This window comes from Crinia signifera, chromosome 2 (genome assembly GCF_055691185.1).
Source record: "Crinia signifera chromosome 2, ASM5569118v1, whole genome shotgun sequence".
NCBI classification, from domain to species: Eukaryota; Metazoa; Chordata; class Amphibia; order Anura; family Myobatrachidae; genus Crinia; species Crinia signifera.
Window position 1 is genome coordinate 390,280,404 of NC_139218.1, and position 22,059 is coordinate 390,302,462.

At 47.6% G+C, this 22,059-nt stretch overlaps 1 protein-coding gene and 1 pseudogene across 4 annotated transcripts in view; both read left to right on the forward strand.

Annotated features, from left to right (window-relative positions):
* LOC146058575 (uncharacterized) overlaps nt 1–22,059 on the forward strand; it is a 279,259-nt pseudogene that overhangs the window by 62,552 nt on the left and 194,648 nt on the right. The window lies entirely within an intron of this gene.
* The window catches only part of LOC146058214 (uncharacterized), a 79,165-nt gene that overhangs the window by 39,540 nt on the left and 17,566 nt on the right, over nt 1–22,059 (forward strand). Inside the window, exon 13 of one of the 3 annotated variants that reach the window (XR_014469839.1) lies at nt 1,126–1,224. The exons of 1 other annotated variant lie outside the window; for it this stretch is intronic. Coding sequence is in view for 1 of the 2 variants with exons in the window: in XM_083170356.1 (XP_083026482.1) it covers nt 1,126–1,679 (554 nt within the window). In the remaining variant the exon portion in view is untranslated. Of the gene's footprint in view, nt 1–1,125; nt 2,448–22,059 lie in introns of those variants that run through there. One more of the 3 variants, XM_083170356.1, reaches the window with a different exon arrangement.

Below are 22,059 nucleotides of genomic sequence, written 5' to 3' on the forward strand. Positions count from 1 at the left end.
TAAGGAGCACATGGCCCATTCGGTCTGACCCTTAGGGTTAGGGTTCAGGGCTAGTTTAGGGGATTGGGCTAGAGCACAGGTTCTCAAACTCGGTCCTCAGGACCCCACACTGTGCATGTTTTGCAGTCTTCCTCACAGAATCACTAGTAATGTACACAAGTTGATCGACAAGAAGCCGCCATTTGTGGGCATCACCTGGCCGTTTTCCGGGAGTGTCAGAAAAAAACGCAGACGCTCTCAAGTGTTTTCAGGGATGGTCTGTGATGTCAGCTCCGGCCTTGATCAGTCTGTTTTGATCACATCCGCCGAGTGGGTCCTGGGCTACGCACACACAGCGGAAAAATCATTTGAATGTGAGCGATTGCAAATAGACTTTTCTGCAGTCCATTCGCAGGCCTGCACGGGGCGGGATTTCGCCCTGGCTGGGCGGCGGCTATCTGATCACAGGCCTCTGCAATTTACCCTAGTCCTGCTATCTCAGTTGTCACTTTTTGGGGGAACAGGGATTTTCCCCCATTTTTTTTAATTCTCTTCTTTCAGTTTCATTTTTGTATAAAATTTGACCAACCTCACCACAGATAGCGCAGATTGGCATTCCTATTTGTATTGTGTGTTTCTCAGTTGCATGAATTTTGTAGTCTACAGCCTTTATCCTCCCGCCTCATCGTGAAGGTTTACCCTCTTTATTTCAAATAACCCCCAAAAAACAGTCCGTAGATTTATTGTGGGGAGGGGGTGGAGGAGGGAGTAATAGAGTGATAAGTAGTACCCCCCCCCCCCCCCCCCCCCAAATTAACCCTAATACTCTAACCCAGAGTTTCCCAAATGCAGTTCGCAATGCACCTCAGTCCAGGTTTTAAGTATATCCATAGTTCAGCGACTCAAATTAAACTGAGGTACTAATGAAGTCACCTGTGGGCAAGCATAAATACACTTTACACGTGGACCATTGGGGTGCCTTGAGGACCTCATTTGGGAACCTCTGCTCTAACCATAAAGGATAGACTGGATGGACCATGTGGTTTTTATCTGACGTCAAATTCTCTGCTTCTATGTTATGTTTCTATGACGCGACCCATCCGCTGATGTACAGAGGGTTTATCTCAGTACTTTTGTCCCCAACAGGTCCGCACGCCTCCTCACACTATCCTGAGATGACGCATCAGTGCTCGGAGTGTCAGCAATGTTTCCCTAATCATTCAGCCCTCGTCACCCATCAGCAAACGCATAGTGCCAGTAATCTGTATAGGTGCTCGGTCTGCGGGCTGCGATTCAGCTCCGAACTGGCTCTTACCGCCCACCAGCGATGTCACACCGAGGACAAACGTTTTCACTGCTCTTACTGTGGGAAATCCTTTCATCAGAAGTCCCGTCTCCTGGCACATAAGAGGACTCACACCGGGGAGCGGCCATTTTCATGTCCGGAGTGCGGCAGAAGCTTTGCCCGAAGTTGTACTCTTGTCACGCATCAGCGGATTCACTCCGATGAGAAACCCTTTAGTTGCGCAGAATGTGGGAAGCGTTTCACACAGAGATCTAATCTTGTGAAACACCGGCGCATCCACACCGGGGAGAGGCCGTATGTGTGTTCCCAGTGCGGTCGCGGCTTTTCTGACGGCTCAGCTTTTATTCGGCATCAGAGGACTCACAATAGGGGGAATAGTCTTTGCTCTAGGTGAACAAGGTCTGTTGGATACAGGATGTGTTTCTTTGCTACTAATTCCTCCGCTTCTTGCATTTTGTGCTCCCAGTTGTTCGCGGCGGAACAGTTTATAGGGTAACGGTCAGGAGGCAGGGTTCTACAATGTAAAAAAGATGAAATAGAAATGTAATACTTAGCTGCAGACCTTGATGTAGGTTGTAAGTAGAACAATCAGTAATTCTTCTTCTTCGGCAGTCAGCGAATCTTCCAAGGAAAAAAACATCGTTTCATAGATCAAGTTACTAACTGAAACTGAAAAGTCTTAATTGCTGTACCTGGGCACCGACCTACAGTACTATTGTATTTATACCTTACTACTACTGTCCATGTGGTGCATTACGGGTAGATTTACTGAGGAGCGGGTTGTCAAAAGTGCAGATGATCATTGGATGTGATAACCCGCTCCTTAGTAAATCTCAGCGTAGCCTTTGGCCACGCACCATCATAGTAACATAATAAAGAGGGTGAACAGAATTATTGTATTTCCTTGTATTCAATGTGATATGAGATGATTTGATTTGTACGGTGTCACTAGAGGAGAACTGACTGGTGTACAAGTTTGCTGACAATGCCGGAATATAATAAAGGCCGTACTATATGTCTAGGAGTGTCGTCAGAACAGTGATTGGGATGTGGCTGGTGCATCTTATAGGCGTGTCATAGGCGGGTTGCAAATGTGGTTGTGTACAGAACTTATTCGCTCACATACAGTATGAGGCCATACTCAGATGGAAAATCTGCATCTACCGTAGGGCTGGGGCAAGTGTTGCTGGTGTGAATGATCGTGATATCCAGTAGCAGTTTTTACCTGTGGGCTGTAGGAGTGCAGCCCCCCAGGTATAAATCGCCACCTCCCCAGCATTCGTGAAGCCAGTGACTTCCTATTGGAAGTCCTACCTGCTATTCAACCGCATGACAGGCAGTCCCATTGGGAGGTGTTCCCTCCCTCCGGGACTACCAGCCTGGTCTGCGATAGACAGAGAGCTGGCTTCCTGTATGTAGCTGCTCTCTGCTTCGCTGTGCAGCCCTAGCTGGCTTTTATAAGCTGCAGGCAACGCAGCCCATAGAAGCCGGGCTTTTGCACCGTACTGCAGCGGGAGGCGACTGGAACCACCTGGGAACCTGGCGGCAGTGATCATCGGAGACCCGGTGGCGCGGCAGCCTCCTCCGGCAAGGAGCTGCCGCTGGTGATATCGATGCAATGAGCCATAGTACAGTATCTATAGACACTCCGATTTGGTTTCTTTGTATGGTAAAATACACGGCTGTACACCATGGAAAGGGTTCATACTAGTATCAACATAAAGTCTCTGACACAACTATGTCCTATACCTTGTTGGGGGGATACAGAGGACCAGCAGACACCCTGATTTTAACCCCTTCACTGCAGAGTAAAAGTGGCGCTCACCCTTCACATAAAACTCAAAATCACCTATGGCCATTGAGTCACATTGGCGCTATTGGAAGGCGCTCCCTTAGTTTTGCAGTGGCCACACCTCCCAGAATAGTATAACCCAGCACAGTGATGTCATACTGCTGACATCACAGCCCCAGTGCTATTACATCTCACAGTTCTGGCGCTGATAATCAGATAAGGCAGGGTGACAGACACTACATACATGTATAGGCGGGTGCTTTCTCAGACATAGTATGTGAGTAAATATGGATGTCAGTAGTGAAGCGTCCCACATTCCATCAAACTTGTTTTGACAGCTGGCAAAGCCCCCATCCCTGCCCAAAGCCCCCACCCTTGCCCTAACATGCTCTTTGCGTTCACACCACCCCTTCTTAATTATGTTTGATATCCTATAAATTTTTATTAAGAACCGGGTAATTCTTAGACAAGAGTTTATCACCTTGCTTGTTATATCAAGTATATATTGTATATTTAACACGGCATACATACGGCGTCCGAGCACTCAGATTAAACCGGCCCCAGCATCCCGATAGTGTAAATTGCAACTGGGGTTACGACAGCACCTTAACTGTCTACCCCTATCTCCTTAACCCTCCATTGTAGCAGCCTAACCCTCACCCATTGTATCTGACCTCCCCACTAGTGCCTATCCCTTGTAGCCTATCCATAATCTTCTCTTGTAATTGCCTAACCTCCCTCCCCGCAGCCTAATGCTATCCTTCCCCTCTGTGTAGCCTAATCCTATGTCCCCCACTAGTGCCTAAACCTTCCCACCCCATCCCCTGCCACCCTCTCCCCACATACTTACCGATCGGGATAGCTGTTGGTAGTATTATGGCAGTGGCATCCTGACCCATTCGATGTTCTGACGTAGATCACCTGAAGGCAGTTGGTAAACCAGCATTGGTAAACTGAACGCTGGCATCCTGCCCGTCAGTAGACCGTAGAACAGAAAACCACATATAGCCTTTGTGTTCACTAGAGACTAGCAGCGGGCATACAACAAAAGGCCATGATTAGCCCAATTGTTCACTGGCAACTACTCCAGCAGTCGCGTATCTGCCAACTTCTGTACTAGAAACATCTGACATGAGGTTAGGGGGAGACCATGTAACGCAGCAATTCTGACACACCACAAATGACCATGAATAATTCACACAAAATTATCCACGGCAGACTGGATGGACCACGTGGTTCTTATCTGCCGTCAAGTTCTATGCTTCTATGTTATGTTTCTATGATGCGACTCATCCGCTGATGTACAGAGTTACTATCATAGTACTTTTGTCCCCAACAGGTCCGCACGCCTCCTCACACTATCCTGAGATGACGCATCAGTGCTCGGAGTGTCAGCAATGTTTCCCTAATCATTCAGCCCTCGTCACCCATCAGCAAATGCATAGCGCCAGTAATCTGTATAGGTGCTCGGTCTGCGGTGCGTGTTTCAACTCCAAATTGGCTCTTATCGGCCATCAGCGATGTCACACCGAGGGGAAACGGTTTCACTGCTCTTACTGTGGGAAATCCTTTCATCAGAGGTCACGTTTCCTGTCACATAAAAGGACTCACACCGGGGAGAAGCCATTTTTATGCCTCGAGTGCGGGAAATGTTTTTCAGGAAGGTCTGCCCTCACTACGCACCAGCGGATTCACTCCGGGGACAAGCCATTCCGTTGTGCAGACTGTGGAAAGTGTTTCACGCAGAGATCCAACCTTGTGACCCACCGGCGCATCCACACCGGGGAGAGGCCGTATGTGTGTTCCCAGTGTGGCTTCTGCTTTTCTGACCCCTCAGCTCTCAATCGGCACAAGAGAACCCACAACGTGTGATCTAGATGAACAGTCTGACGGATGCAGGGTGCGGCTGTGTGTTACTTATTTCTCCACCAGTTGCCTTTTGTGCTCCCAGATCTCTGTGATAATGCAGCTGGTATAAGCCATACAAATATCACTTCCCGGTCAGACCTCGTACTACTACAGGAGCATCCTCAACTCCTAAATAAAGTTTACATGTTGATGATGATGTACATTACTTCTATAACCTGCAGGTGTCAGTGTTGCTGCTACTGTTCAGGTAGAGGGTTACGAGTAGATCTTCTGAGGAGCTGGTTGTTAGCGACTCTGATGATCAATGACTGTAAGAACCTGCTCCTTAGGAAATCTACCCTCAGCCTTTGACCATGTACCATCATAGTAACATTATAAAGATGGTAAACAGAACTGTTTTATTTATTTATTATTTACCGACGGTGTAATGGTTAGCATTACTGCCTTACAGCACTGAGGTCATGGGTTCTATCCCCACCATGTGTTATATATACAGGGCAGTACGGATGGTGTAATGGTTAGCGTTACTGCTTCACAGCGCTGAGGTCATGGGTTCTATCCCAACCATGTGTTATATATACGGGGCAGCACGGATGGTGTAATGGTTACATTACTGCCTCACAGCACTGAGGTCATGGGTTCTATCCCCACCATGTGTTATATATACGGGCCAGTACGGATGGTGTAATGGTTAGCATTACTGCCTCACAGCACTGAGGTCATGGGTTCTATCCCCACCATGTGTTATATATACGGGACAGCACGGACGGTGTAATGGTTACATTACTGCCTCACAGCGCTGAGGTCATGGGTTCTATTCCCACCATGTGTTATATATACGGGGCAGTACGGATGGTGTAATGGTTAGCATTACTGCCTCACAGCTCTGAGTTCATGGGTTCTATCCCCACCATGTGTTATATATACGGGGCAGTACGGATGGTGTAATGGTTAGCGTTACTGCTTCACAGCGCTGAGGTCATGGGTTCTATCCCAACCATGTGTTATATATACGGGGCAGCACGGATGGTGTAATGGTTACATTACTGCCTCACAGCACTGAGGTCATGGGTTCTATTCCCACCATGTGTTATATATACGGGGCAGTACGGATGGTGTAATGGTTAGCATTATTGCCTCACAGCGCTGAGGTCATGGGTTCTATTCCCACCATGTGTTATATATACGGGACAGCACGGATGGTAAGCATTACTGCCTCACAGCACTGAGGTCATGGGTTCTATCCCCACCATGTGTTATATATACGGGGCAGTACGGACGGTGTAATGGTTAGCATTACTGCCTCACAGCGCTGAGGTTATGGGTTCTATCCCCACCATGTGTTATATATACGGGGCAGCACGGATGGTGTAATGGTTACATTACTGCCTCACAGCACTGAGGTCATGGGTTCTATTCCCACCATGTGTTATATATACGGGGCAGTACGGATGGTGTAATGGTTACATTACTGCCTCACAGCGCTGAGGTCATGGGTTCTATCCTCACCATGTGTTATTTATACGGGGCACTACGGACGGTGTAATGGTTACATTACTGCCTCACAGCACTGAGGTCATGGGTTCTATCCCCACCATGTGTTATATATACGGGGCAGTACGGATGGTGTAATGGTTAGCATTACTGCCTCACAGCACTGAGGTCATGGGTTCTATCCTCACCATGTGTTATATATACGGGGCAGTATGGACGGTGTAATGGTTAGCATTACTGCCTCACAGCACTGAGGTCATGGGTTCTATCCCCACCATGTGTTATATATACGGGGCAGCACGGATGGTGTAATGGTTACATTACTGCCTCACAGCACTGAGGTCATGGGTTCTATCCTCACCATGTGTTATATATACGGGGCAGTATGGACGGTGTAATGGTTAGCATTACTGCCTCACAGCACTGAGGTCATGGGTTCTATCCCCACCATGTGTTATATATACGGGGCAGCACGGATGGTGTAATGGTTACATTACTGCCTCACAGCACTGAGGTCATGGGTTCTATCCCCACCATGTGTTATATATACAGGGCAGTACAGACGGTGTAATGGTTAGCATTACTGCCTCACAGCGCTGAGGTCATGGGTTCTATTCCCACCATGTGTTATATATACGGGGCAGCACGGATGGTGTAATGGTTAGCATTACTGCCTCACAGCGCTGAGGTCATGGGTTCTATCCCCACCATGTGTTATATATACGGGGCAGCACGGACAGTGTAATGGTTAGCATTACTGCCTCACAGCACTGAGGTCATGGGTTCTATCACCACCATGTTATATATACAGGGCAGTACGGATGGTGTAATGCAGTGTTTTTCAACCACTGTGCCGTGGCACACTAGTGTGCCTTGAGCTGTTCTCAAGTGTGCCCCAAGATCTAGAGATGCCCAAACCAGTTTACAGCCACCACCAGTTCAACTGTTCTTTACTGGACTCTTCTTGTCATTTAAAAGGCCAATGTATTTTATTTTTGTTACCTGTTGGGACCAGTGTGATTGTTTATTATATGGGGCCAATAGTTTTCATATACGGGGCAGTACGGACGGTGTAATGGTTAGCATTACTGCCTCACAGCACTGAGGTCATGGGTTCTATTACCACCATGTGTTATATATACGGGGCAGTACGGACGGTGTAATGGTTACATTTTTGCCTCACAGCACTGAGGTCATGGGTGTGATTCCCACCATGTGTTATATATACGGGGCAGTACGGACGGTGTAATGGTTACATTTTTGCCTCACAGCACTGAGGTCATGGGTGTGATTCCCACCATGGCCCTAACTGTGCGGAGTTTGTATATTCTCCCCGTACTTGCGTGGGTTTCCTCTGGGCTCCCCGGTTTCCACCCACAATCCAAAAATATACTGGTAGGTTAATTGGCTCCCAACAAATGAACTCTAGAATGTCTGTGTGTGCCTGTATATGTGGTAGGGAATATAGATTGTAAGCTCCGCTGGGGCAGGGACTGATGTGAATGTTCAAATATTTTGCCGACATCCTGAAAACTCGAATACTATTACATATGCCCCTCAGCCTTTGTACGGTCAGACAGACGGATGTACACCAGGGAAAGGGCTGATACTAGCATTGGCATAAAGTACCAGCCATGACTATGGGAAAATGGAGTCAGGCCCTATGATTTATGGAAGGGACACGGTGGAGTAATGGGCCGATTCAGACCCACAGTCCGCTGTGTGCATGCACGGGGTTCCAATTCGTGGGGAATGAAGCCAACAATGGCTAGTTCACAAGTTGATTGACAGGTCCTGGGTGTTTGGGGGTGAAATGTCAGTGTTTTCTGGGAGTACCCCGGAAAGTGCAGGTGTTGCTCGGCTGTTGGGAGGACGGGCCGCTGATTTTAGCACCGGCCTCCTTCTCTCCATGGTGACCGCAGCGCTGAGATACTCTAGACTTACTTGGCGGCTGCGAACAGAGTGAAATCCCCCAATAGTGAGTGCTTACGAATAGATTTCGCTCTGTGTGCATGGCTGCAAATGCATTTGCAGCTGTGCACATGGGCGGCGATTACCTGATCGCTGGGCTCTGAACGCAGTACAGCAATCAGGTTTGAATTAGGCCCTATTTAGAATGGCGCTCACCCTCTACATATATATAAAATGACCTATGGCCATTGAGTCACATTGGCGCTATTGGAAGGCGCTCCCTTGGTTTTGCAGTGGCCACACCTCCCAGAATAGTATAACCCAGCACAGTGATGTCATACTGCTGACATCACAGCCCCAGTGCTATTAGATCTCACAGGTCTGGCGCTGATAATCAGATAAGGCCGGGTGACAGACACTTACTACATACATGTATAGGCGGGTGCATTCTCAGACATAGTATGTGAGTAAATATGGATGTCCGGAGTGAAGCGTCCATCAAACTTGACAGCTGGCAATGCCCCCCCATACCTGCCCAAACATTCCCTTTGCCTTCACACTGCCCCCCCCCCCTAATTATGTTTGATATAATTCATCTGCTTTAATCCTTAGCACAGAGTTTATCACCTTGCTTGTTATATCAAAGTATATATTGTATATTTAACGTATATTTAACGTGGCATATATACGGCGTCCGAGCACTCAGAGTAAACCGGCCCCAGCATCCCAATAGGGTGCTGTCAGATCCCCAGCAGTGATTTACACTAACTGTCTACCCCTACCCCCTTAACCCTTCTTTGTAGCAGCCTAACCCTCACTCGACGAAGCGGACCCTAACCCTCCCCACTAGTGTCTCCACACAGCCTAATGCTAACCTTTCAATTTGCGTAGCCTAACCCTATGTCCCCCACTAGTGCCTAAACCTACACCCCCTTCCCCATCCCCAGCTGCCCTCTCCCCAAATACTTAATGATCGGGATAGGGGCTGCTAGTATTATGACATTGGCATCTTAATCCATTCGATGTTCTGGCACAGGTCATCTGAAGGCAGTCGGGATACCAGCATTGGTAAACTGAACGCTGGGATCCTGCCTGTCAGGATGCTGGCAGTAGAACAGAAAACCATGAATAGCCTTTGTGTTCAAAGCAGTGGGGCATCTGGCACACAACAAAAGGCCATGACTGGCCCTCTTGTTAACTGGCAACTACTCTAGCAGTTGGGTAGCTGCCATCGTCTTTGCTAGAAACTTCTGACATCTGGATGAGACCATGTAACGCATCATATCTGATGCACCACAAATAACCGTGAATAATTCAAACACTTACCCAGGGCAGACTGGCTGGACCATGTGGTTCTTATCTGCCATCAAATTCTATGCTTCTATGTTATGTTTCTATGACGTGACCCATCCGCTGATGTACAGAGGGTTTATTTCAGTACTTTTGTCCCCAACAGGTCCGCACGCCTCCTCACACTATCCTGAGATGATGCATCAGTGCTCGGAGTGTCAGCAATGTTTCCCTAATAATTCAGCCCTCGTCACCCATCAGCAAACGCATAGCGCCAGTACTCTGTATAGGTGCCCGGTCTGTGGGGTGCGATTCAGCTCTACATTGGCTCTTACCGCCCACCAGCGATGTCACACCGAGGGAAAACCGTTTCACTGCACTTTCTGTGGGAAATCCTTTCATCAGAGGTCAAATCTTCTTTGCCATGTGAGGTCTCACACCGGGGAGCGGCCATTTTTATGCCTGGAGTGCGGGAAATGTTTTTCAGGAAGGTCTACCCTCACTACGCACCAGCGGATTCACTCTGGGGACAAGCCATATATTTGCACAGACTGTGGGAAGCATTTCACAAATAGATCCAACCTTGTGAGACACCGGCGCATCCACACCGGGGAGAAGCCATATGTGTGTTCCCAGTGTGGCTGCTGCTTTTCTGATAGCTCAGCTCACAATCGGCACAAGAGAACCCACAACGTGTGACCTATTCTGCTGGATGCAGGGTGCGGCTGTGTGTTACTTATTTCTCCACCAGTTGCATTTTGTGCTCCCAGATCTCCGGGATAATGCAACTGGGTTTAAGTCATACAAATATCACTTCCTGGTCAGGCCTCCTACTACTACAGGAGCATCCTCAACTCCTAAATAAAGTTTACATGTTGATGATGATGTACATTACTTCTATAACCTGCAGGTGTCAGTGTTGCTGCTACTGTTCAGGTAGATTTAGTGAGGAGCGGGTTGTTAGAGACTCTGATGATCAACGTCTGTAAGAACCCGCTCCTTAGGAAATCTACCCTCAGCCTTTGGCCATGTACCATCATAGTAACATGATAAAGATGGTAAACAGAACTGTTTTGTTTTTTGTATTCAAAGATATATATATATATATATATATATATATATATATATATATATATATATATATATATATATATATATATATATACAGGGGGTGTGCGGCACTCCAAGATACTCCAGCATGGCAGGTAAAAGTATTTATTTGCAACGTTTCAATGTCACGCAGACATTGTCATCAGGCTTAAGAACAAGAAACAAATATAGACACATACCTTAAATATCCACCCGGTGAAAGAGATGCTGTCTGGCGGCGGGAACCAGCCGGGCAGCGCTAGCAGATGATGTCAGCGGTCCAGGACACGCTAGACGTCCAGCGTGCAACCGTCACCATAGAAACAGTAAACATCAAGGATAAACTGGAAAACGGAAGGTGGTAATCATTGAGTATAAGCACATCTAGAGTCTCTAACAGAACAAACAGCAGATACAGCATACATAAGTGGTCAGCCATCACAGAAGGGCAGAATGTCCAGAATACTCATTAAGGCCGTGCGGTGCCACAGTACCTAACCTAATAATCCAGAGCGCCTCACATCTAAGCGTGGCAGAACCCAGATCACCACCCCGAATGGACATGGGGATGTGATCGATCATTCTGTATTTAATAGTGGACAGACCATGCTTATGCCGCGCAACAGGTTGTTCGCTATTCCCTGTACTGAGGGCTTTTTTAATAGCGGACCTGTGCGCGCCCATGCGTTCCTTGAAAGTTCCGTCTTCCCAATATATACGCGAGTCCACAAGGACAAAGTATTTGGTAGACAGTATATTGAGTGTTACAGGTCAAAGTATGTTTTATATGCATAGTGTGTCCAGTGTTAGGATGGTTGAAGGTAGCACCCGGTATCATGTATCGGCATGTGACACCATGACAGCGAATGCAGCCTAATATACGGGGGCTACGCGCATTTTTCGCAGGAGCAGAGTCAGATTTTACAAGAATGTCTTTGAGATTCCTTGAGCGTCTGTAACTCATCATGATTATAGTATTCCCAATGCCAATCTCCGGGTCCGTTTGGATGAGTGGCCAGTGTGCTTGTGCAATCTGATTGATGACTGGGCTCATCTGCGTATATGTAGTGACCCAGGGGATTGCTTGTTCACTCTCAACTACTCCAGAAGTTGGGTAGCTGCCAACGTCTGTGCTAGAAACTTCTGACGTTAGGGTGAGACCATGTAACGCAGCATATCTGATGCACCACAAATAACCATGAATAATTTGGGGGCGTGGCCTAGCGGCATATGGAGTAGGACGTGTCCCTGCTGAGCTCCTGACCCAATCATCCTGATATCCTCCTGTGTCAGCGGGGAGACCCTCTCTTTTGGGAAGAATAGGTGACCCTCATCCCCCTGAATGTACTGGCCCTGAAGCGGAGTGCCTGCGTCGCCTGGACTGCCCTGTACCTGGCTCTGGCGTGTCTTCCCCTCCATGGTGTGCTGTCCGGCGCCATCTTGAAAGCGGGGACAGAGACAGCTAACCTGGCACCTGGCTACACTGCATCGCCCGGGTGAAGACGGCTGGGAGTCCCGCTGTGCTCTAAGCGACAGAGCTGCGGCGCCTGCACATTCCCGGGGTGCGCCGTGAGGAAGTCGCTACCCCAGCGAGTCCCCACTGGCTGCAGGACGCCATACCCGATGGAGCCCGCCCCCCCCCCCCTGCCAAGCCCCCCTTCCCCCTGTGAGGATTGCCGTAAAGTGGGCGCGGGTGAAGCGGCGGCTGTTGGCTCTGATTCCGGGGGATCTCCTATCCGGATGCCGGCTCCCGGGGGCCAGAACTCCTTCCAAATAGTGAGTACCCCCGCCATTTTGAGAAGGGAGCACTGAGGTGCCTCTGCCCTGCCTGTGCTGCCTGGTGGTACGCAATCCCTCTGAGACCCTTTTGTGAAGTGGGCGCGGGTGAAGCTGCGGCTGCTGGTTCTGCTACCTCGACGCTGGGGGATTTCCTACCCGGCTGCCGGCACCCGGGGGGCCAGAACTTCTGCCAAATAGTGAGTACCCCCGCCATTTTGAGATCGGAGTGCTGAGGTGCCTCTTCCCTGCCTGTGCTGCCTGATGGTGCACAATACTTGTGTGACCCTTTTGTGAGAAGCTGCTGGACTGGGGCTACAGGTGGGGTGTGTTGCTCTGATCCCTGGAGCTGCTTAACCCCGACATATTGCCCTATTACTGTGACCCACTTGTGAACTGGACTATTATTTCTTTAACGGGCTTAAAAGCGTGGCCCCCCTGCTGTGACTTTGACTGTGGGGCAGCCCCTTTCTCCGTTACCCTGGACACTTAACACTGTGCCCCTGCTGCTTGTAACCCCTACCAAGTACTGCACGGGACTGTTGCACCTTTCACTGTCTGGGATACCTCCTGTTACACTATGGGCCGAAAGAACGGCTCCTCTGCTGCGGCAAGGTTGGCCAAGTTTGCTAGAGGAGACCGTGCACCGAACTCCCCTGCCTCCTTAGCACCCCCTTCTCCTGGTGTGCCGGCCCCCTCTGGGGCCTCCTCTCCTGTGCCTGTGATGGCAGAATCCCTGGCACAACTTCTGCAAGCTATTACTGATTCAGAGAAACGACTGACCGATAAGGTGGCAGAGGTGAAGATTGATATATCCTTTATCCGTCAGGATATGCAGAAACTGAGAGACCGGGTTGGTGAAGCTGAGAATCGTATTTCTATGCTAGAAGATACCACTATCCTATCCCTAATCGCCTCTCCTCACTGGAGTCTCAAATGTCAACATGTCAGCAGAAACTGACTGATATGGAGGGCAGGCTCAGGAGGAACAATGTACGCTTCGTGGGTCTTCCTGAGAAGGTGGAAGGTGCAAACCCAGAATCCTTCCTTGAATCTTGGATGGTGTCCCTGTTTGGAAAAGACGCCTTCACCCCCCAATTTGCAGTGGAAAGGGCACATAGGGTTCCCACACACCCGTTGCCCCCTGGTACCTGCACCACCGCGTACGTTTATTGCAAAGTTTCTCCATTATAAAGACCGAGATACCGTTCTCAGGCTTGCAAGGGTAAAGGGTCCCCTTGCGTATGAGGGCCAGCGGGTGGCGGCTTTTCAAGATTTTTCGGTTGAGGTCCAGAAATCCCGGTCACAGTTCACAAGTGTTAAACAGCGTTTGCTCTCCCTGCAGTTGAAGTATTCTATGCTCTACCCTGCACGACTGCGAGTGGTCGCTGGCAATCGGACCCATTTCTTTGATTCACCACAGGCGGCCTCGACGTGGATGGACACACAGCCAGCTCCCGGGGAACTTCCTCCTTAAACTGCTCCTGTAGCTCGTTTTTCAGGGTTGTGCCCAGTTTGTGTAGGATGGCTACCTATTTCATGCTACCCTTGTTGGGAATACCATATTTGGGGTATGCTCTTTCAGGAATGTTTTTTATGTGAGGTATACTCCCCCCCCAGACCAGACATATTTCGGTCAGGACTACCATGTTCTTTAGGTCATAGTAATAGTTGCCCCCTAGGGGTTTTATTGTTTTCTATTAGAACGACTCCTTAGAGGGGTCATACTCGGTTTATTGTTAGGGAATAAGTGTACCTATGTTTGGGTGGGTATGCCGGGAGGGTTGGGGTTTCCTTTTCTATGTTGTGTTTTTTGTTTTTATTAATGTGTGTGCATTATTTTTCTATATGTGTTTTTAGGTGACATGTGGGCTGGGATGGTCTGATAGGCAGAAACCGCTAAAGGACTGTTTACTCCTGCTCTTTCCTCTCCCCCTTATCATACAATGGTGAATGTCATAGCGGGGAATGTTAGAGGTCTCAATGACCGGGTCAAACGTTCATTGGTAATGAATCAACTTAGGACTCGTTCCCCGGGTATTGCATGTCTTTTTGAGACTCACCTTGTAGGTAGCCGTGTACTCGCTTTGAAAAAACCCTGGGTGGGATGGTCCTTCCACTCCGTTTTTCATCCTAATTCTAGGGGCATATCAGTCTTACTCCATAAAAATATGGGCTTCAGATGTCAAAATCCCTAGGGGCTGTTATATATACTTGGCGGGTACCTTACATTACATTTGTGTTGTTAGCCGTCTATAATACCCCTCCTTATCAGCCCACTATAATCAATAAGGCCTGTATTTTCATGCAAGATTTCCCCTCCTATCCAGTTATATTTGTAGGGGACTTTAATGCAGTCATGGATGATTCTCTGGATAGATGGAGGCCTACCCTCGAGGGTGGACGAAGTGGGCTACACCCTTTGCTCGCCTCATTGCTGAGGTGGGTTTGGTGGATGTTTGGAGACTTAGGTTTCCAACGGCCAGATGTTTCTCTTGCTTCTCGGGTACCCATAGAATTTTTTTCCGTATTTATATGACCCTGATTTCTAGAGGGTTGATCCCCTCTGTGACTGCCATTGAGTATTTACCCCGAGGTGTCTCGGATCACTCTCCTGTATGTCTCTCAGTGGAATTAGAGTGTCCTAGGGGAGGGAAATTTTGGCTGACGCAGGTGGGAGTGGCCTCCGAGCTGCTGGCAATGTGGGAGGAATTTTTTGTTAATAACCCTGTAGAAGATAATACCTCTTTGGTATGGGACACGTTTAAGGCATTTCTCCTTGGCTCACTAATTTCTCGTGTTGCTCAGTTAAAGATCTTTAGCCGCAGGGCTGAGGCTGAGTTGGAGAGGCAGAGTACAGGGCTTGAACAAAAATATTTGACTTCTGGGCTTGCAGCGGATCGCGTAGAGTGGCTCATTGTTCATAAACAGTGGAATGAGCTGCTGTTGGACAAATCTAAAAGGCGCCTGCTGTTTCAATCCCATGACTTTTATATTCAGGGTGACCGCTCTGGTAAATTTATGGGCTTATCTGGCCGGGGAGAGCATTCCCCCTACCGTTGTGCACAGTATACGCCAAGAGGATGGTGTGATATGCACCGGGACTCTTCAAGTGGCAACCTCCTTTTTTAATCATTTTAAGGGAGTATATAGATCCCGTGTAACCTATACTTATATGGGATTGACTGAATATCTGAATAATATCACTATCCCCAGTTTAAGCGCTGACTCTAGATGTTTCTTAGATGCCCCTTTTACGCTGGAAGAGATAGAAGCAGCAATAAAAGCCTTCCCCAACTCTAAGGCCCCGGGAGTGGATGGACTCCCTATTGAATTATATAAAACCCATATAACATTTTTTGCCCCCAGATTGCTATCCCTTTTTAATAACCTGTTGGAACAGGGTTCCCTGCCCCCCTCTATGGCGGAGGCGCTGATAGTTCTCATTCCAAAACCTAGTAAGGACCCATTATCTCCTGACTCATACCGGCCCATTTCCTTGCTATCCACTGACATTAAGATACTGGTTAAATTGCTGGCTGTACGTTTAAATGCGGTTGTATTAGAATTGGTGCATACTGACCAAACCGGCTTTATGCCTGGTAGATCGACAACTCTTAACCTGCGCCGCCTCTTTACTTATCTACAGTGGGCTGAGAAGGGAATGGACGACGCGGTCATAGTCTCACTGCACGCGGCTCGCGCTTTTGAATCTGTGGAGTGGGTCTATCTATGGGACGTTTTGGGAAAATTTGGTATAGGACCAAATTTTTTGGCCTGTATTAGGTTGTTATACTCTGGCCCAGCCACCCGGATAATGGTTATTAAAATGACTGTCCAACCAAAATTCTTACATATTCTTCAGAATTCCCCTGTGTATATCCCAATCTCCCAGTTTAAGCTTATCATTCGACATATTGTCTCCTTTGTTTGGGGAGGCAAGCGTTCGCGGATAACTGACAAAACTTTGTGCAGGTCTCGATACGATGGAGGCCTGGCGCTCCCTGATTTGCGATTATACTACCTGGTGGCCCAATTGGCTCAATTAGTGGAATGGGTTGCGCCTGCAGATTATGGGAACTTACCTATTGCCCTTTTAAGTAAGGTGGGTCTACTTTTCTCGCCTTTGCAATTTTTATTAGCACGAACCCCCTTGGCCGCACTTCTCCCCCTTCTGCAACAGGACCGTAGAGTATGGTTGGCGGTAGGGGTCATACTGGGCAACCCAGTGGTTGACTCCTGTTCCCCTATCTGGAGGAATAAGGACTTTCCTGAACTTCACAAACTAAGGGCTGGTCCGGACTGGATGCCTTTCGGGGTCTCTGAGATTGGTCATCTTTTCCAAGATGGAATACTTCACTCCTTTGGACAAATGGTGACTATGTATGCAGTTCCACGCCACTACTTCTATAAATATCTCCAACTTAGACACACAATAGGTGCGCAGTGGGATTCTGTATGAAATCCCGACGGTCAAAATCCCGACGGTCATAATACCGACAGCAATTGACAGAAAGTCAAAATCCCGACATGGTCAAAATCCCGACATTTAAAATCCCGACATGGTCAAAATACCGACAAGGTCAAAATACCGACATTTAAAATCCCGACAAGTTCAAAATACCGACACATAGAATGTAGACAGGTGAAAAAGTCAACATGACTTTCGGGCGACAGCTCGCGAGGTCGATATGGGCTTTTCACAGTTTTTTTACCTGAATGTCGACACAGTCGACATGGACACAGTTGGAAGTCAACCGCAGCCCCTCGCATAGCTCGCTGCGCTCGCAATGCTTCGGGCACGGTGCCTCGCTACGCTCGGCACACTATTTTATTCTCCCACCACGCCCTAGTGGATGGTAGGGCATGAAATACCGCCTGTCGGCACATGTCGGGTCAAGAAACAGTGAAAAACCCATGTCGACCTCGCGACCTGTCGCCCGAAAGTCATGTTGACTTTTTCACCTGTCTACATTCTATGTGTCGGTATTTTGAACTTGTCGGGATTTTAAATGTCGGTATTTTGACCTTGTCGGTATTTTGACCATGTCGGGATTTTAAATGTCGGGATTTTGACCATGTCGGGATTTTGACTTTCTGTCAATTGCTGTCGGTATTTTGACCGTCGGGATTTTGACCGTCGGGATTTTGACTGCATCCCGCGCAGTGGAGGGGGAATACATCTGAACTTGTGGAGTGTCCAGTCCGCGTGATGATCCGTAAGCTCCCAGATCGGAGGAGGGTTTTTGCTCTGTACTCTCCTCTCCTCACCTTCTCTGGCGTAGATCAGCTGAGTACTCTGCGAGCTAGATGGGTAGTGGATATAGGGCCCATTGAGGACGAGGATTGGTCTCATATGCTGAGCTCCCCTAGGGGTGCTACGGCGTTTGCCAGGTTCCAGCAGATTCAGTTGTACATCCTGCACCGAGTTTATTGGACCCCCCATAGATTGATGCAGATGGGTGGTACCGGGTCCAACGCCTGTCCTAAATATCTGGGGCCTGGGGCTGACTTCTGGCATTTGCTGTGGCATTGCCTGCGGGTACACTCCTTTTGGGAAACAGTTTTAGCAAATGTTTGAGATACGGGTGTGCAGGTCCCACTTTCTAACCCTCGCATTTGTATCTTTGGTTTGGAGTTGGAGGAACTACTCCCTAAATATCACAGAATATATATGAATAATCTTCTCACCCTGGCCCGTGTATGCATTGCTAGAGCTTGGATGAGTCCTGCCCCTCCGTCTTCTAATATGTGGGTTGCGCTTGTTAATACCACTGTATCACATGAGCGATTTATGTATACTAAACGGGACTGTCTAGGAAAATTCAGTAAAGTTTGGGACCTATGGCAGACCTCTGCACTGTATTTACAGGACCCCTGCACGTAATTCATTAGTACTGTGCGTATGTTTAGAAAGGATAGCTTGCAGTCTGTACCCAAGACCTGCCCAGTGCCAGATTAAGCCTTCGGGGGGCCCGGGGCACTTTAGGCAGGGGGGCCCCCTTGCACTTGTCATTACTGGCCACAAACTGCATGAGAGAATATTATACTGTCAAAACACAGAGTAAAGACAGTATAAACTTGGTCAATGGGTAACTGCTTACTCTGTAGGACTGTAGGAGACCTCACAGTGTCAGTGCTGCCTCTGATTAAAAACCCTCCCATGACTAGGCTGCTGCTGCTGCTGTCCTCCATGGGCCTGAGAAGCATGTAATGAGCTCCACCAATCAGAGCTCAGCATAACCTCTCAGCCTCTGCCCTCTTGTGCAAAGTGTCATGGGACAGTCAACTCCCAGTAATGCACTGCACACTTGTGCATTCAGTGTGCCTTGGCTCCTGATGCTCAGCACCATTAATCATTGTCACATTGGCAGATAGGTGAAGCTGCAGCACTACCCCACTCCCATGCACAAAACCTTTAGCTAAAAAAAAAAATACATGCCATCACAGGGGCCCCTAGCTAGAGGGGGGGCTCAGGGGTACTGCCCCTTTTGCCCCTGCTTTAATCCGGCCCTGGACCTTCCCATGTGTCTCCATGAACTCCCTTTTTTTCTTCTTATTTCTTCTTGTGTCCCCAACTGTCTTTGAATCCTGACGATTAATACTAAGCTGTAAACACATCTATGGTTGTACTACATATTACTTCTTGAATGATGCAACACACATGTAATGTTTAATTTTTTTTTTCTTTTTCCTTTTTTTTGTTCTTTTATTTTTCTTTTGTATGTTTATTTCACATATATTGCTTCTATCTTTAAAATTCAATAAAAATACATGATTAAAAAAAAAAAAACATGAATAATTCACACATACTTAACCAGGGCAGACTGGCTGGACCATGTGGTTCTTATCTGCCATCAAATTCTATGATTCTATGTTATGTTTCTATGACGCGACCCATCCGCCGATGTACAGAGGGTTTATCTCAGTACTTTTGTCCCCAACAGGTCCGCACGCCTCCTCACACTATCCTGAGATGACGCATCAGTGCTCGGAGTGTCAGCAATGTTTCCCTAATCATTCAGCCCTCGTCACCCATCAGCAAACGCATTGCGCCAGTAATCTGTATAGGTGCTCGGTCTGTGGGGTGCGATTCAGCTCCACATTGGCTCTCACCGTCCACCAGCGATGTCACACTAAGGGAAAACTGTTTCACTGCGTTTTCTGTGGAAAATCCTTTCATCAGAGGTCAAATCTTCTTTGCCATGAGAGGTCTCACACCGGGAAGAAGCCATTTTTATGCCTGGAGTGCGGGAAATGTTTTTCAGGAAGGTCTGCCCTCACTACGCACCAGCGGATTCACTCTGGGGACAAGCCATATATTTGCACAGACTGTGGGAAGCATTTCACACAGAGATGCAACCTTGTGAGACACCGGCGCATCCACACCGGGGAGAAGCCATATGTGTGTTCCCAGTGTGGCTGCTGCTTTTCTGACCCATCAGCTCTCAATCGGCACAAGAGAACCCACAACGTGTGATCTAGATGAACAGTCTGACGGATGCAGGGTGCGGCTGTGTGTTACTTATTTCTCCACCAGTTGCATTTTGTGCTTCCAGATCTCCGGGATAATGCAACTGGGTATAAGCCATACAAATATCACTTCCTGGTCAGACTTTGTACTACTACATCCTCAACTCCTAAATAAAAGTTTACATGTTGATGATGATGGCATAAAGAAGACAGAAAAGGACTCTCTCTTTTTTTGGGGCACAACTTTATATGATATGATTTTTCTTTAAGATTTAACTTTTAATATTTATAGTTAAAATATATGAGCCAACTATCAACACCCAAACGTTTATACATACAAAACATAAAACATGCAAAGTCTTGCCTGGGTGAGTGTATCTCCCCAGGTAAAACAAGATAAAATTGAAGAAAGAGCAAAAAAAACAATGCTCTTAATGATGAAGGTGCAGCGAAATATGTCCTTATATATTCCTTAGATGACCAATTATGCTCCTCTGAAAATTATTTTAGGAGTCTTACAGTAGCAAGTAGCTATATTTTCAATAGCAACAATTCAATCAATCTACTTGGTCTGTGAGTTAAAGATTAATCAACCGGATTGCCTTTTGTCCATAATTTAAATAAACACAAAAGGCACCCTGCATTAATTACCAGAAAACCACAGTGGAGAGATAACAGTGATTTTGTTTCGCACATGGTATGGGTTTTATTGTTTAGTAAGCAATAATTTTAGCATAAAAATAAGGGGATTAGAAAAGATAAATGAGAGAGAAATCTCCTTTCAGTCATTATAATCACTATCCATGGATTCCCTAATAGTATACATAACTTCCTTTTTTCTTTTATTACAGTTTCTCATGTTAGATAATAAGTGATGGCAAAACGATACTATCTATTTGTGTTTGTTTGCGCCGGTCTTTTTATTGCAGTGTTTTTATTGCAGTGTTTTTATTGCAGTGTTTTTGTGTTTGTTTGCGCTGTAGCAAATTATGGTTGCAAATATAGATTCAAGATACATAGGGAGTAGGCTTTATTGATTGTTAGTGGATATTGACAGTATCAACCACATACATGTGAATGAAAATACATCTACATGTAATGCTAAATATAACAATCAGGGACACACTATCTTTTTGAAACATACTATTGGAGTCATACTATCTCTATGTATCATATCATTAAAGTCAGTTATAAAGCGCTATTGCAGACATATAGTCCCAAACAAGGATCTACTTATATAACACCTTTTTTAATAGTATAGCCAGCTACTAGCACGTAGATAGACAGACAGTCTAAAACACGGGCTGTCAAACTCAAATTCATCGGGGGCCGCATCAGCAGTTTGGTCACCCTCAAAGGGCCGGTTGTATCTGTAGGACTATGTGTCCACTCTTTATGATCATAAATTATTGTCACTGCATTCAATTATTGTATACTCAGCAGTAGCATTTCCCTCCTGCTATTGCTGTGAACTAGTGCATTAGGGCACACGCTGCCTGCACAGGGGGGCAGCACCCAATCTTAGGGCATATGTCCTGCTTATTATCATGGGACACAGCAATTAATGATGGGCTGCAATGTGCCAGTGCACACACACACACATAGGCAGAGAGTTTGCCACTTACCCACTCTGATGCGTCCACTCCAGTCTGAGCTGCTCCACCACCAAGGACACAGCTGCGCTCTCACACAGGCGCATTTCCCCCTCCCTCCTGTGAGTAGCGCTCCTCGCACTATCTATCCAGGAGTGGGGGGCAGCATGCTCCCGGTCACTGTGCAGTGCACACTCAGCAGTAAGTGACCTGGAGCGCACAGCAGCAGCACCATTCACCACGATGGACCTGCTCTTTCCTCTCTCTGGCTCCTATACAGCAGGTGGGAGCGGAGGAGGGGTTGACGACCGGCGGCACTGCGCTAGAGGGTAGACGTTCTCTGGCTTGTAGGCTGCCGCGCATGCGCTGAAGAGGCGGCTTTCTTGTTTAAAAAAAAAAAATCGAGAATAAAAGGTGAAGGCTGGCGGCAGCTGCGCGGGCCACATGAAGAGGTCTGGCGGGCCGGATTTGGCCCGCGGGCCTTGTGT